The sequence below is a fragment of the Lonchura striata genome, chromosome 11 (assembly GCF_046129695.1).
Source record: "Lonchura striata isolate bLonStr1 chromosome 11, bLonStr1.mat, whole genome shotgun sequence".
Classification (NCBI taxonomy): Eukaryota; Metazoa; Chordata; class Aves; order Passeriformes; family Estrildidae; genus Lonchura; species Lonchura striata.
The window spans coordinates 9,259,891-9,274,802 of record NC_134613.1 but is presented as its reverse complement, the minus strand read 5'-3'; the positions used below and the strand labels follow the sequence as shown (position 1 = coordinate 9,274,802).

Sequence of the window (14,912 nt, the reverse complement as noted above, 5' to 3'; positions counted from 1 at the left end):
ACCAAGCTACACTGCCAGAGAATAAAAATGCCACCAAAGCATAGCCTGAGGTATAGTATTGAATGTGGCCTTTCTCTTTAGGGAATACTTAGAGAATCACTTATCCATCACTGCTATGTGAAGCATGTTTTACAGATTATAAACCAAAGACGGGTTCTGGAAAAGCCTGGCAAAAGGACAGATGCTTGATGAAGAAATCAGTCATGACGACTATCACTGCCCAAGCCCACACTAAAAGCAGGTCATTCCTGGCACACAGGTTGCCATGTGGTAGCAAACTGGAGTGTTAAGTCTTGGTTAAAAGGTCATGGGAGCACTTCTAATAGAAAGAGAGCAAATGGGGGTAATTGTGTGACATCTCTGGGGATGAGGAAGAGCAGATGATTAACACGGATGAGTAGAGCTGGTACATTTCCCAAGACTTGGCAGGTCTGTGGGTAATGCACAAGTGAATAATTAAATGAATAATGCAATAGGCAGACTTTTTCTCCCCCAGTTTCTTGACTGGGAAGCTGGGAAGAAATAGCATCTATATATTTGTACAAGCAGTCTTGCACTTAAGGTTAAACCCCAAAACGGGGAAGTTCAAACAACAAATAAATGCCTCTTTTGTAAGTTTTCATTACAAAATTATACTGAAGGTTATTTGTAACTACAAGCAATATACATTAGGAGAAAAAGAGTGTAGCAATATTTATTATGTACCCCAGTTATTTGTTCTGGGTACTAAGAACAATGAAATTAAATTGCTATTAGTCCAAATGTGTTAAGATTACCACACTGTAAAGATGCATAGCAGATCAATAAGCACATCTGGTAATCCTCAAATGATTTTAGCAGCTGATTTGTAAATGCATTACACCTCAGACTAGCCTTATTGAATTCTAAATTAAATATGCAATAAAGATACTTAATTCAAAGCACTGTTAGACAGCTTTTGGAAAGAGCAAGATCATTTTCAGCAATTCCTGCATCTGTGCATTAACAACTTGCCACCTGTTTTAGCAGAATGTTTTGGTGGGATCATATTCAGCAATAGGTTACACCAAGATGCTGTATAAAGCCTGGTTAGAATACCTAAAACCAGACAGACCTTAGGTAGGACTTAAGGAAATAATGAGTGCCATTGCTTTGCAGATTAACTAACATCTATTGGTAAGAAATGCCAAAGTCTGGTGTTTATGATGAGTAACAGGAGGTTTCTATAAAAGTGATCTTCTGCCAAGTGCATCCTGCAAAAAGCGTTTGGGGTGTGGCTAACATCACAAAGCTTATGGCTGACTGAAAAAATTGCAGGTATGGGTTTATTACTGGATTATAACAAAAAAGTGGTGCATTTTCATTTTTCAAATCTAGTAGTTATAGTGGCTCTCTTTAGGGGAAAAAACAGTAAAATGAAGCTTAGATGAAAACTGAGTTCAAACATCTCCACAATTTTGGTGGACTGGTTTGGGAGACACAAAGCCCAGGCTTAACAGCATATTACTGTTTACTTTGGCCGCTGCTTCTTAGAAAACACAAACATGAGCACAGAAAGAAAAGCATAGGAAAAGAGTTTTTGGACTTCATACATTATACTTTTACTATTTTTATTGAATTATATTTCACCACTGCAATAGAATTGTTTTTTCTTACAATTAAAATTACTGCATTAGTCCAGCCATTCCTCTGCTGTACTGTTTTTTTAAAACACAGTACTTCAGTAGAGCAGAAGTTTTCATAACATCTCTCTGTGTCAACCCACACATTAACAACACAGAGGGGAGCACGTGTCTATAATGAAAATCTACTTGCTGCACAAAATATTTAGAATTATAAAATTGCTTTCACACAGACTTCATTTCATATTATCAGTACTCGAGCCAGCCTGTGTTGAAGAACCACAGGAATTCCTGCCAGAGCTCACAGAGATCAGTCTGCCTGTTACTCACGAGCTGACCTCATTCCAATTCTGGCAATAATCAACAGCTGAGTTAACAAGATGGACAAAACCTCAGAATGTTTTTATGAATGTGATGCATTTTATTCTTTCAAAGGAATATTTGGAAAGCAATCATATTAAGGAGTAAACCATTCACTGCAGCAGTTGGGAGTAAGTAAATCACACTGCCTTTGTCTGGGCCTTTCCTTCATCATCTCACACAGCACTTTGCAGTAAATTGGGAATTTTGTTCTGAGTTTCCATGCAGATAGGATGCAACCAGGACATGCTGTCATATAGATGTCAAGCTAGCAAGAGTTTAAGCATATAAAAAAACTCCATAAAAACCTTACATGCTTTACAGACACCCAGCTCATATGGTCACTTCAGAACCCATGTGTGACACTGTTAGTGGCAATTCTGCTCTCCCAGACCAGGTTTTGGGAGTAGTAGGCTATTAGCTCCTAGCAAATTTCCTCCTTTGCCTAATCAGCTTCTTTTCTATTTCTTTTATCTTTAAATTCACAGCATTATACCCAAGCACACTCCCCTCTTCCTTTAGCAGCATCCCCAACCTCAGCTACAAAAGCTACTGTCCTTCATGGGATTTGGTTTGAAATAGATTTTAGGCTCTTTGCAGGAAATGCACCTCATGTTTTAGTTTTTTTTTTTTATGTCATTGACCAAACCATAGTTAAACTGCTGGTAGGAGACAGTAAAATTTCTAATACTATGTGGCTTTCCTATTAATTCTCTTCATTTTGTACAACAAATAAAATAGGCAGGAAACTGAGTATCTTTACATCTAAAACAAAGACAAAAGGTTAGTTTCTATGAAGCCTTACATGATTTTCTTAAGCAAACTATTTGATCTGTTTAACTTACTTGAAATGCAGAAGTGTTTCCCAGGAAGTTCCAAGTTATTTGAATGAAACGCTCATGAAGTAAACTATGTTTAAGTAGGCTACAAGCACACCTGTGATCAAAACCCTGAGTACTTCAAATGGTCAAACCCTCTCCTTTCCAGGGTGCAAGAGGCTCTGGGGATGAAGGTGCTTTTCCAGTATGTGTCAAGTTACTGCCCTAATTAATGTAAAGAAAATAAAAAATTATTTATTCTAATTTTCAGAGAGGTTTGAGAGAGGAATGCTAAGAGGCAGCAAATTCGGTCATTTCTGCAGCCATTTCAAGTTCAAAGCTAACCAGCTCTGTATGAATTAGGGGATGTCAGCTCTAAATTCACATATTCTCTGATTTTTTTCTGTGATCCTCCAGTTCATACAAGACTCTAAAGGCTGTGATTGCACTGAAGCAGGTAGATCAACAATGGTATCTTCTGCTATCCCTGTGCACTTTGGAGGGTTTGGCAGAGCTGAGAGAAGAATAATTATCCTATTTTTCCCCTGTCCTCCTTGGCTTAGCTCGTTCTTAGAGAAACTGGATACATTTTTTTCATAGGTGACTTGCAGTTTTCATGCTTCATAGCTGCCTGGTAGAATTCCTACCTTATTTTACACTGCTGTTTCTCCCAGAAAAAGGCTTTCTGAGCACTGCTTGGGGTTCTTTTCATTGTTTGTAGGTTTTCTTTTTCCTTAAGTATGTACTTTTTGAGGCTTTTATCTAAGTATGTCTGGCTTTTCAATCACCAAAGCCAAAAAAGAGCACATGACAACACCTCATAAGTACTCAGTGGGATTAGCAGAGCTCCTGCCTCAAACCAGAGCTACACTTTATCAGTTTGAGCTCACACAGGGCACCAGGGCTGGAGAATGAATCTCAGATCAATCCAGTGTTATACAAGCCACAAAAAAGGCAACTGTCTACTCCATATTCCACAAGCAACCATGAAATCTGATTTTACAACTCTTTTATATCACCAGGGTTGAGCATTTCACTATACAGATGTGTTAATTTCACGGTTCATTAGCACTCCTGCTGTTTCATAAGGCACCAATATTAATTTTAAAAAGATTTCTTCATATCCTTCAAAATTGGCTTAAAACTTTTAACTACTAATAGATGTGAATTAACATTAATTTTAAATATCTACACTTTTTTCCCCGTGGCAATACTGAAGTATTGCTTTAAAATTATGTAGTTTCTCATTATAAAAAATAATAAATATGTAAAATATATATCTAAAAACTATATTCTCAAGCTGCAATAGAACTTGAAGATGTCTTCTTTCACAGTCACTGCAATGTAATTTCCTTATAAGAACTGGAAGTACCAACTCTCTCTGACTTCCCCACCAGTCCCTTCCTTCCTCTCTCAATTTCTTTGTTTTATTAACTAAATTTGACCATTTTTTCTATAATGTTTTAAAAGAAACAGAGGACTGTAATATGAGTCATTTGGAAAAGAACACAGCAGTTACATTTACTCTCTGGCTTTTATTTCCCAGGCAGGATGTGCAAGCTTTGGCCATGAAGCTGGAATAAAAATGCCAACCCAAATGTTGGATATGCCACCTACCGACACCCATGGTGTGACCCACCTGCTTGCTCCAATGCCACCATGGTGGCCTGCTCAATTAAGTCCCGCTCGATGAAGCTCCTGAAGTCCTCGCTGTACACGCTCAGGTCTGGCAGCTGGAATGTGTAGATGGGCATCTCCAGAGGGAACTGCTCATTGCTGCAGTCATTTGCTACATGTGAGCGAGCCAGGGAGACTATGGCTGAGCTGGCATGGGAAATCCCTCTGGAAAGACGCTTTTCTGTCGAGAAACCAACAGTTACAGCCTGCACCACTGCCTAAAAGGCCAGCAATGCCAAAGCTGGTGAATGCACATTCATTCCACTAGGAATTTATTCCACATTTTGTTCGCTGCCTTTTTCAGGTTATTTCCCGACTGTGAAAGATTGCTTGTTCCTATTACAGGTCCCTTTGGCAAGCCAGAGGAACTTGACTCTCCTTCTAGTTAAAAAAAATTAGCAGTAAAAATAACAAAATGTGAAAAATAAATATTCCTATAAAATTTTTCCTTGATGTATCTTAAGTTTTCAAGGCTTCATTGGAAGAAAAATTTATTGATAGGCAGATAGTCAGTTAATGTTTTGAACTCCTAATTAAAGCTTACTTTAACATGACTTATCACTAACAATGTTTTTAAGACATCTTAAACTGACTAATGGTTATTTAAAATTAATTTTCTTGCAGTTTGTGAACTTTTATTTCTCTAATGGATCAAAGTCTTTCTAACTCTGAGACTTAAATTGCACTCCGTAAATTAACCTAAAGGGAGGGAGAGGGTAGAAGGTTCGATTTGTTTCCTCTCCCTGTACATCTCAGCTAAATCCCCTGAGAAGGGGCACTGAAGTGCAGGGCAGCACCTCCATGTGACATCCCCTTGCTGCCACTCCATCACCCCTCCCAGCATAGCCCAGCCCTCCCCTGCTGGCTGCATTCTCCACTCCTTGGTGCAAAACAAGGTGCTCCTTTCCTGTCTCTGCTCCTCCCTGAACATCCCTAGGTTCACCTGTCAGTCAGAGGTGGATCTCTGACCAGGAGATCCTCAGCTACACACTGAGTTGGCGGCCAAATTCCTGTCAGTCCAGGTGGTCCAAGTCAGATGTACCTCACACAACCTTACTGAACCCACTAAACATCAGATGGATGTTTCAGTGCAAGCTGTATCAGAAAAAGGCTGAAGGCACATGGTTTTATCAACTGAGCTGCTCTTCCTCCCTTTATTTGTATTCAGTGATTTAAGGAGTCTTAGAAGTACCACAGTTCCTTTTCTTCTGATGGAAGTCAGCAATTTTTAAAAAGCTTTACTGGAACTCCTAAGCACTGATGCTATTTCTTGTTTAACAGGAGGGAAGAGTCAGCAGGAGAAGGGAAGCCCTTCTGTTCCTTTTAATGGCTGCACAGAAAGCCATCACCAGGCTACTGCTATTACCTGTCTACATGACAAGCTGTCAGACCTGCAGATTTATTTTGGGACAAATTACAGCTTCTAGAGAAATTAATAGAAAAAAACTGCAACCCAACAGTCAGAGAGAGAGCTGAAATAAAACCCATAAGAGGTCTGCAAACAAAAAAGCAAATTCTAATGCTTATCATCTTGTACTAGAAATTAACTGTTAGAGGTAGTTGACTAATTTTTCTTAAGGTTTCAATTTCTGTTCAGCAGGAGATAGGAGGCATTTTCTGTGGAACCATAAAAGAATGACATTTCAAAGCTGAAAGTTATTCATAGTCTGCTTACACCCTATCCACACACTGTGAGTAAGAATGCAAAGAGTGAAATAAGGATTTTTTTAAACATTTTTGTTTGTTTGTTTCAATAAGCATAGAAAACTGTATACAAGAGTGGTCTGTGACACCCTCTAATTAACTTCTTTCATGACTACCACAGGACTGCTTGGGAACAATGTATTTTACTTTAATCACCCATTAAAAAAAACAACTTGCAGAATTGAGGCAGAGCTCACAACCACCAAAACATGAAAAATAGGGTCTAGCAGCAGCTCTGAGCCCCATGACAATGACACAGCTCACACGCTGCTGGCACATGGCCTCCCACACTCTGCAGCCAAGCACAGCTCCCAAGCAGACAGGTTGGAGACCCACCTGTCCCCTGAGACCCCCCAGAGGAGCTCTTACCTTGGGCGATGTCATCCTGCCTTTGCAGGCAGGGCCTCTCAGCCTTGGTCACCTGGGGCGGCTGCTCTGGCTCCTGCTGCTTGTAAAACCTGCCCTCGTTGAACACCTGGGGCAGGTTGGCCGTGTGCACCTGCCGCAGCTGCTCATAGTCATTCAACGCTGCCGTCAGGTCCCAGTTCTTGCCTGCAAAACAGCAAAGGAACCCTCAGCTCTGCCCTGTCCACCACCCTCCTGGGACTGCCCAGCCTGTGGCATCCCAACACAGCAGCACTGTGGGAAGAAGTGTCAAAGTCAGCTACCACTGAGTAAAAGGTACCATCTCCTCTCATCCATAAACCCTTAATTTTGACATTGTATCACAGGAGCGATCAAGGCTAGAACTTCCCTTGCTGAGATTCTAATCAAATGGCTCCAGAAATTAGTAATTTAGGATGAATTCTAAATCCCACTGAGAGGGAGCAGTAAATTGTATGGTTGTATTCATAATAAATAATAATGAGGAGCAATGATGGAAAGACAAGAGTCATAGTGTCATAGCCCAAAAGAGTGAGAAACTTTCTTATCTTTATTTGCAGAACAGCTAGAATGCGAACAAAAAATACTTTAGGTCCCTTTATCTCATACATGAGAGAGAACTCGCTCTCTTAGTGATTTTAAAAGCCTTTTAGAAAGCAGGTAATAAAGGACAATGTTCTGTAACCAAACCAGCAGCAAGAGATTGAGTCAGTGTGGTTCCCTGTCTGTGGGAGCTGCTTGTGGAACCTCTCAGCACAGAATCATCTAAAGGATTTGCTTCCACCTTCCACTTCAGTATATTGCTCTGACCAGCAACCACAGAATGCAGGCCAATATTCAGAGAAGCTAAAGTCTGTTAAGCACAGGTGGTGAAACAGGACTTGTCATTCTCAAAAAAAAAAACAACATGAAAAACATGTTGAGATGTCTGCCTGCTATTTTCAAAATAATCCTACTAAGATACAGAGACGCCTACCATTCTTCAAGTACTTGTTTCTAATTGGAAAATTAAAAATATTTAATAAAAAGAAAGAGAGGCCCTCCAAGTTATATGAGACTTCCAGAGCATTCCACAAGCACTTTTCCTGGAAATTCAAAAGTAACCTGATTCTGACTAATACATGACTTATTACACCATAGAAGGTTGTAATTTTATGTACTTTGAGAAGCTACATTACCTGAGTAGCAGTTAAAGATAACTTACTTGCTTATACCAAGGAGATAAGCTAAATATAGTACAAAGCAGTTTTAAACAGATAGAAGAAAACCTTTTACTGTTACAGTCATATCTGTGAAGAACAAAAACCTAACCAAAGAAGGAAAAAAATAGCACAAACAGTTGGTACCTACAAGGTTGAGCTAAACTACCTTGGGTTTTGAAGAACTAACAAAATTCTGAAAAGAGAATTGGTATCATTGAGCAAGAATGTTACCTAGCTCCTGAGCAAACTATAATATAAACCACCATGTGAGCCATACAGAATTGTTCTGTAATGCTGTAATTGCTTATTAGAAAGTCTGTAGGACAAAATGTAAATTCAGTGAAAATTGTCAGAAATACTGGAACAAGAACTTCAGCTATTGCCAGCATTTGTTCCATAAAAAGCCCATGTAGAGTAAAAGGCTGTAATCCAGTCAGGGCTCTGCTCTAACTTTACATACATCCCAACCAAGTCACACAACCCAAACAGAGCCATAAGTGCCTTCCCAAACCCAGTCAGTGTTTGAAGTAAGAATGGTTTTTCTTTGGTTCTGGCTGTAAGAGGCACTTTACACACATTCTTAAATTCTTCTTCTCAACCACAAAAGTAAATAAAAAAAAAAGTGAAGGTGACAATAAATATAATTATAGGAAATATAGCTTTAAACAAAACATTATTATTCTAGTATTGGCAATGCTAGAAACCCAGGCCTATGTGACCTGCAGGAACATCCTGGATTCATTGAGTACAGATCCCTGAGTACCAGCCCTGTAGCACTGGAACACCAGCAGCATTTCTCAGGGTATTCCCTGCAGTTCCCCTGCTCAAGACTTTTTCATGTTTAAATTCAGAAGCTAAAAAAAATCCCAGTGCATATGCTGTAAGTGGCTGCTGTGTGACAGGGCTTTGATGTATGTAAGAGGAAAGCAGAAAATCAGCAGACTCACAGAAATCCCGCTGGCCTCGATTTTAAGCCAAATGCAATCATCTTATATAAAAACTCTGTCATAAAAACTACATTGAGCCTTCAGAAAGCAGGCTCACAGTGTGTTCCATTTAAAACTGGATTGCACAGTGTCTCTTGAGTTACACGTCATGGTAATTGTAGCAAATTAACTTCGAAAATGGACTTGGAACGTTACAAAAATTAAAATTTCTATACCTAACACATAAATATTTAATTTTCAAATCTTTTCATATCCCTGGAATTCTCCCCATCTCCTGAACAGAAGCACCAATTCAGCACCAAAGCCCTAAACTTCAGAGAACCAACACAGGAAGTTATGATTGGACTCATGCAAGAAAAACATTCAATCAAATTAAAGAACATATTCATCACCTTTCCATCTCCATGAAATAGGGGTTTTGAAAATTAGCCACCCTCAATGACCAGGATAAGTGTTTCCAGCTACCCTCTCCACTGGAAAGATGGAAGGTTTCCCCCTTTGCCCCTCTCCATTTGATTTACACTTTCACAAGTAAATACAAATGACAAATTTTTTGTTTACCCCATTGCCCATAAAAAAAAAAAAAAAAAAGAGGAGCATTCATCAGTTTGGGAGAATCAGCAAAGAAAAATCACTAGTGAATAAAGGAAATTAGAGGCAGCAAAGACAATTAGAGAAAGGAGAGAACAAAACTAAGGGTTTTATGAAAGACTGAGAGAAAAAATACAAATAGGTACAAAATTTAATGCAGTGCAAAATACATTTTAAAAATGTAACAAATCTAATAAAAAATATAATGCAATTTGGACTACAGAATAGACTGCAGAAACAAGAGGCAAGCTGGGAACCAATCAGGAAGATTATTAAATTCAGAAATGTCCAGAGTAGATGATCTGAACAAGGATTTCTACAATGTGACAGGTAGGTGAGAAAGTTTTAGCTGCAAGTTACAGAGGAAATTAGTGGGGCTTGTGGTTGTGGAAATTAACAGAACTAACACTGCCTATCTCTCCTCCTTTAAATGTTGCATACAAAAAGCTTTTGAATTTCTAAAACTGTGTCTTATTGCATTACAAACCAAGTTCTGAGAGACAAAACCCCCTGAGTTATGCTGGGTTAGAAATGACAAGAATAAATTAATATAATATGGAAAATAAACACATCCTCCCACCCAAAGCCTACAGGGCAGGTCCCTCCTTCCAGTTTTGCCCCTTGTACAACAAGTGGCATTGGCCCCTGGTTTGGGGCAGACTGCACAGAGTCCCCCTGGTCCCTAGAGAAGGGAAAGAAGAAGTCTTCTCCTAAGTTCTGTTTGTGTGTGTCTCCCATGTTCTTCTCTGACATCTCCCAGACCCTGCTCCTCAGACAACTCCCTTCTCTGTCACATCTCTCATTTTCTTTGCCATCTCCTGCACAGGCACCCAAGAGGAAGGGGCAGTCTTTCCTGACTGCACAGAGGTTACGCCTGAAGGACAAGTAACAGGCAATTAATTCATTTTTCATAATTTCATCAATTAATTTAAGTCAAGTAAAAGCTTGTGTTGCAATTTGACAGAAAAAAAAACAGGCTATTTTTTAGATTGCTTGCTATTTTTGTTTCACTGTTATGTATCTGATGCACTCCGTTCACTGACTGCTTCTTTGTTTATATGACATTATTATATTTAAAAAGGCATTTCAGAGGCATAACAATGTTATTTCAGTGCACACAATCACATCTGGCAGCTCTGGGTCAGTAACAATTTGATTGCTCCAAACCAGCACCAACACAGTAGGTTTCCAGGAAAGGCTTCCAGTTTCAAAAGGCCAGAGAACATCAGTCAGCAAAAATGCTGGAGGAACACAAAGTCAGTTAGAAAACACAAGTAGTGAAATCATTATCAGGGTGCTGGAACCAAACCAACTCACTGACTGAACAGAAAGAACACTCTTACTGAGCAATTACTTCCTGAACAGCTACATGTGCTATGTGAGTCAGCAGGTGTGCAATTTAGGAACATGCAAAGGTCTCTGCTTTGAAACTAAGTCCTTCATGTTTGGAGGAAAAACAACAAAACACACACACCAAAAAAAAAAAAGAAAAAAAAAAATTTATAAAAAAGAAGTGTAGCTGAATAAGGAATCGAAGATACACTGTGGCTGAAGGCTGAAACTGATGTTTTAGTGTCAGAGATAACAGACACCTACATAAAAGGGATATTCAAAAATAAACACAGCTACACTGTGAAGTTTCTGCCCTAAATATTGACTCTTTGAATAACAACAGGAGGCATCATGAGCTTGAAGAAAAACCAAAGATTTAGATAAAACAGTATATGGTGCAAGTAGCCACTTATCCTCAAACTAGAGCAGAGGGTTAATAAACAAAGTGCTAAAGAACAGCACAACTAGGATTCACCTTAGAAGCATTGATAAAATCATAGACTCCAAAAATGATTTAGGTTGGAAGGAACTTCAAACATCATTTCATGCCAGCCCTCTGCCATGGGCAAGAACACCTTCCACAGGACCAGATTACTCCAAGCCCTGTCCAATGTGGCCTTGGACACTTCCAGGGATGACGCAGCCACAGCTTGTCTGGACAACCTGTGCCAGGGCCTCACCACCCTCACAGGGAAGAGTTTCTTCCCAATATCAAATCTAACCCTGTCCTCTTTAGTTTGAAGCCATTCCCTTGTGTTATCACTTGTGCTCTTGTCAAAAGCCCCTCTCCAGCTCTCTTGGAGCCCTTTTAGGTATTGGAAAGTACTCCAAGGTCTTCCCAGGGCCTTCTCCTCCCCAACAGCCCAAGGGTGTCATAGCAAAGGTGCTCCAGTCCTCTGATCATCTTCATGCCCTCCTCTGGACAGGTCCTGAGAGGTCCATTGGGGGAGCAAAGCTGGATGCAGCACTCCAGGTGGGGGTGTCACAAGGGCATTCTCCAGTGCTGCAACCCCAGAGCAACATGATATTATTTAGTCTTTGTGGTTTTTTGCTTTGTACTGTTTTGGCTAAAATAGCTTAGTGGGGTTGTAGTAGTTAATAAATCCATTGTCTTTCACTTCTTAAATGAGATATAATGAAAAGCAAGAGGATTTTATCATTAATTAGTAAGAAAAGCAAATATGCAACTATTACACAGTTCCCTCCCCCCCTCCAAGCTTTCAAATATCCACCTACTCCAATATGTTAAAAGAACATTTGAAAGGTCACCGAAATTCCTGATTTAATGATAAATACAATGCTGGAAAGGATGCAATTTAAGATGCGGAACTAGGAAAGATCTAAACAGTAAGAATCACAATGAAAGGCAACTTGCAGCAACAACATGTATAGACAGAGAAATGTCTACACAGAACATGTATAGGACTTCAGCAGAGGAAACGTTCAAAGGGACAGGAAACGCTGCCTGGAGTGAAACAAGACCAGTGGACCCACTAGGATACAGCCATGATGGAACAACATCAACTGAGTGGGCAACAAGGTAACTTTCAGTTAGAGAAGAATCATCTGAGGAAGGCACTGAGCATCAAGATAGAAAGTATGAAATGCACCTGTATGTGCAACTTGAAGGCAACACAGAAACACCCCAGGCTAATGCAAAGAAGTCTGCTCTTACAAACCAACTGCTAATAAAGCAATCCACAAGTTCAGTTGAAATGCAGGCATTTCTTCCTGTTTGGCATGAAGTAGATTAACAAATATTTAGAGGCAAAAGGTAAGAGTAGCTTCAGATCAGTTTTTTTTTCCTTCTGATAAACTAATACACAAAATTAGGATAAAATTAGAACATGTGTTTTAAAACAAGATTAATTTTTGTCCATGTTCTCAAAGGAAAATAATACAGGAAGGCCATTTTGTTAACACATGCCTCGTTTTCTGCTAGAATGCAAACTCAATCCAAACTGAATAGGCAGCTGTAAATGACAGTTTTGCTCCCTGTTTAACGAGTCATTGGTAGCAGCTCAGCTTCCTCTTCCCATTGCCAAGCCTTCCACAAGAGAACTAAAAAAGGAACCATCTGAGGGAGAGGAGAATAAGAGACTATTTTTGGGGAGTTAGTTTTGTACACTCAATCACATGACAACACTGTAAATGTCTTTCTCCCTCTCTATAAATTACATGCTTTTCTTTGAATTCTGCTTGTATATATTGTCCTTTGAGGAGATGCCTCTCTACTGCAGTTCTGTCTTGTTCCATGGGGTCAGTCACCTTTCCTACTCACATTTCATGACTGGAAAGCAAATTTCCCAGTTCCTGAGTTCATGTTCAGCTATATATCCCTCAATTAAGTGAGGTTTGAAGCTGGAAATAGACAGCAGTTATTTTTATGTAATGGTGAAATGCTACATCATTTATATAAATAAATGAAACTATTTATACAAACCAAAGGGCAACTTTTCAGTTAAATATATTATTTTTGAATCAGTTTGTATTATTATTTCACAAATCCTACAGTGCCTGATGATTGCCTACACTGTTGGCATTTTAAAGAATTTCATCCTATGCCTTCCCCCTCTATTCCAGGGGACACTGCCTGCACACCTGCTGCTCCCTGAAAACTGAGCTGCTTTCTCCTGATTTATCAGTGATCTCCGAGTTCATCCACACCCACAGCCCTGATTCTGTGACCTATATACAGTGCAACTTGTTTTAAACTATTTTCTGTAATGGTTTTCTTCCTGCTGTAGGCCACATTTAAAGTAGATTATGCATAAACACACCAGCATTACTGTTACTCTATGTGTGAGAGAATCGAGGTGCCAGCCCAGACTATCCAGGAGGGAAAGAGACGTGCCCTCCTTACTCCTTATTAATGTGGAAATTGGAGCTCACACAGCTGAAGAGAAATCAATTCTCCACCATGCAGAGCTCTCAGTTTATGCTTAAGAACATAAAAGCTGAGTGAGCCAAAGGAGTTTTCCCAGTGACTAGAAAGGGCCTTGCATACACAGAGGTGACATTTCCTGTTTCCCTGTGACACGAGGCTGATCCATTCCTGAATTCACACTTGCCCAAAGCAGAGATACTCATGACTGCCAGCATAGGCTGCTTTTCAAACTGCTTTGCTGAGACTGTTGTTTCTGTCATCTGGGTCACAATTATTGTCAAATTTATCTGTCAATATTAACTACTCAAGTGAGGGCTTTTTTTTTTAGGCTGTTTTTATAGAAATCAGCAAAGACTGAGAATGAAAGGCTGAAAAGGCAAATCTAGTGAAGGTTCAAAAAATGTAATTTCTACTCTTCATCACCTCACATACACAAGAATGCTTTCAGTTCTTGAGAGCACATAAACAAGGTAAAAATCTCAGGAAGTGGCAAACATCATCTCAGAGGCAGAAAATGAAACTTGAAAGACTCAGTAAGTAATCATCCAAAAATGAAAGCAAAGCTAGAAAATAACATTTCTAAGGAACAAATGGCTTAGCATGTGTGTATAATCCACTAACATAGAATTGGTACAGCTAATGATATGTGATTGAAATTTATGAATATTAATTTATAATTAATTTGAAATAGCTGCAAGCAGCTTAATAAATATGGAAGTCCAATATTAGATTTTATACCAGATACCAACCATGAAGATGTTATATAACTATTATTTTTTTAAATCTCTTTGCCTCTTCATTTCAAAAGTAGAATGGACACTTTCTGAAAGATTCATGTCAAGCACAAACAGCAGAATGTTTTTTGAGATAAGAGACAAGCAGCTGTGCTCAATATAAAGCTCAGCAGAAGAAAACTGCAGGGATTTTACCAGCAGGATAGGCAGAGTATAGAAACATCAAGTGAGCTAACATTCAGGACAGCTTCTGGCAATGTAGAAAATCTACAAGCAATGTATAGATTTTTTAGCTATTTGCACAACAGTCAGTGTGTGTTTAACTCGCCCATTTGCTGCCAACATGAACAACACATTCTGCACAACTGTGCTGTGGATGTAGCAGGACATAACCAAAGCAAAACAATTAGTATGTTAAAATAATTTGATAAGGAAGCAGAAATTGGTATCCTTGATTATCTACAGGACAGTGAAATTGAAGAAATTTTCCCCAGGGGTGAACAAAAGAAACAGCATTAGCTCTGAAAAGGAAGTGTTAATCCATAGGAGCACACTGTGAAAATTCAGTCTGAGCAAGTTAACAAAAATAGAATTTTTGAGTGGGTTGGAAAGAGCAAAGGGCTAAAGGGTCATAGAAGATCTGACCACAACTTGTGATTCCATGGAAATTAGGCT

General features: G+C 39.3%; 1 protein-coding gene across 7 annotated transcripts in view; it reads right to left on the bottom strand.

The window, feature by feature from the left end:
• OTUD7A (OTU deubiquitinase 7A) overlaps nucleotides 1-14,912 on the bottom strand; it is a 107,931-nt gene that overhangs the window by 27,804 nt on the left and 65,215 nt on the right. For all 7 annotated transcript variants that reach the window (XM_021554172.2, XM_077785875.1, XM_021554171.3 and 4 more), the window contains 2 exons: nucleotides 6,530-6,712; nucleotides 4,419-4,637 (listed from right to left, as the gene is read on the bottom strand). In XM_021554172.2, coding sequence (XP_021409847.1) covers nucleotides 4,419-4,637; nucleotides 6,530-6,712 — 402 coding nt within the window. The remainder of the gene's footprint in view (nucleotides 1-4,418; nucleotides 4,638-6,529; nucleotides 6,713-14,912) is intronic.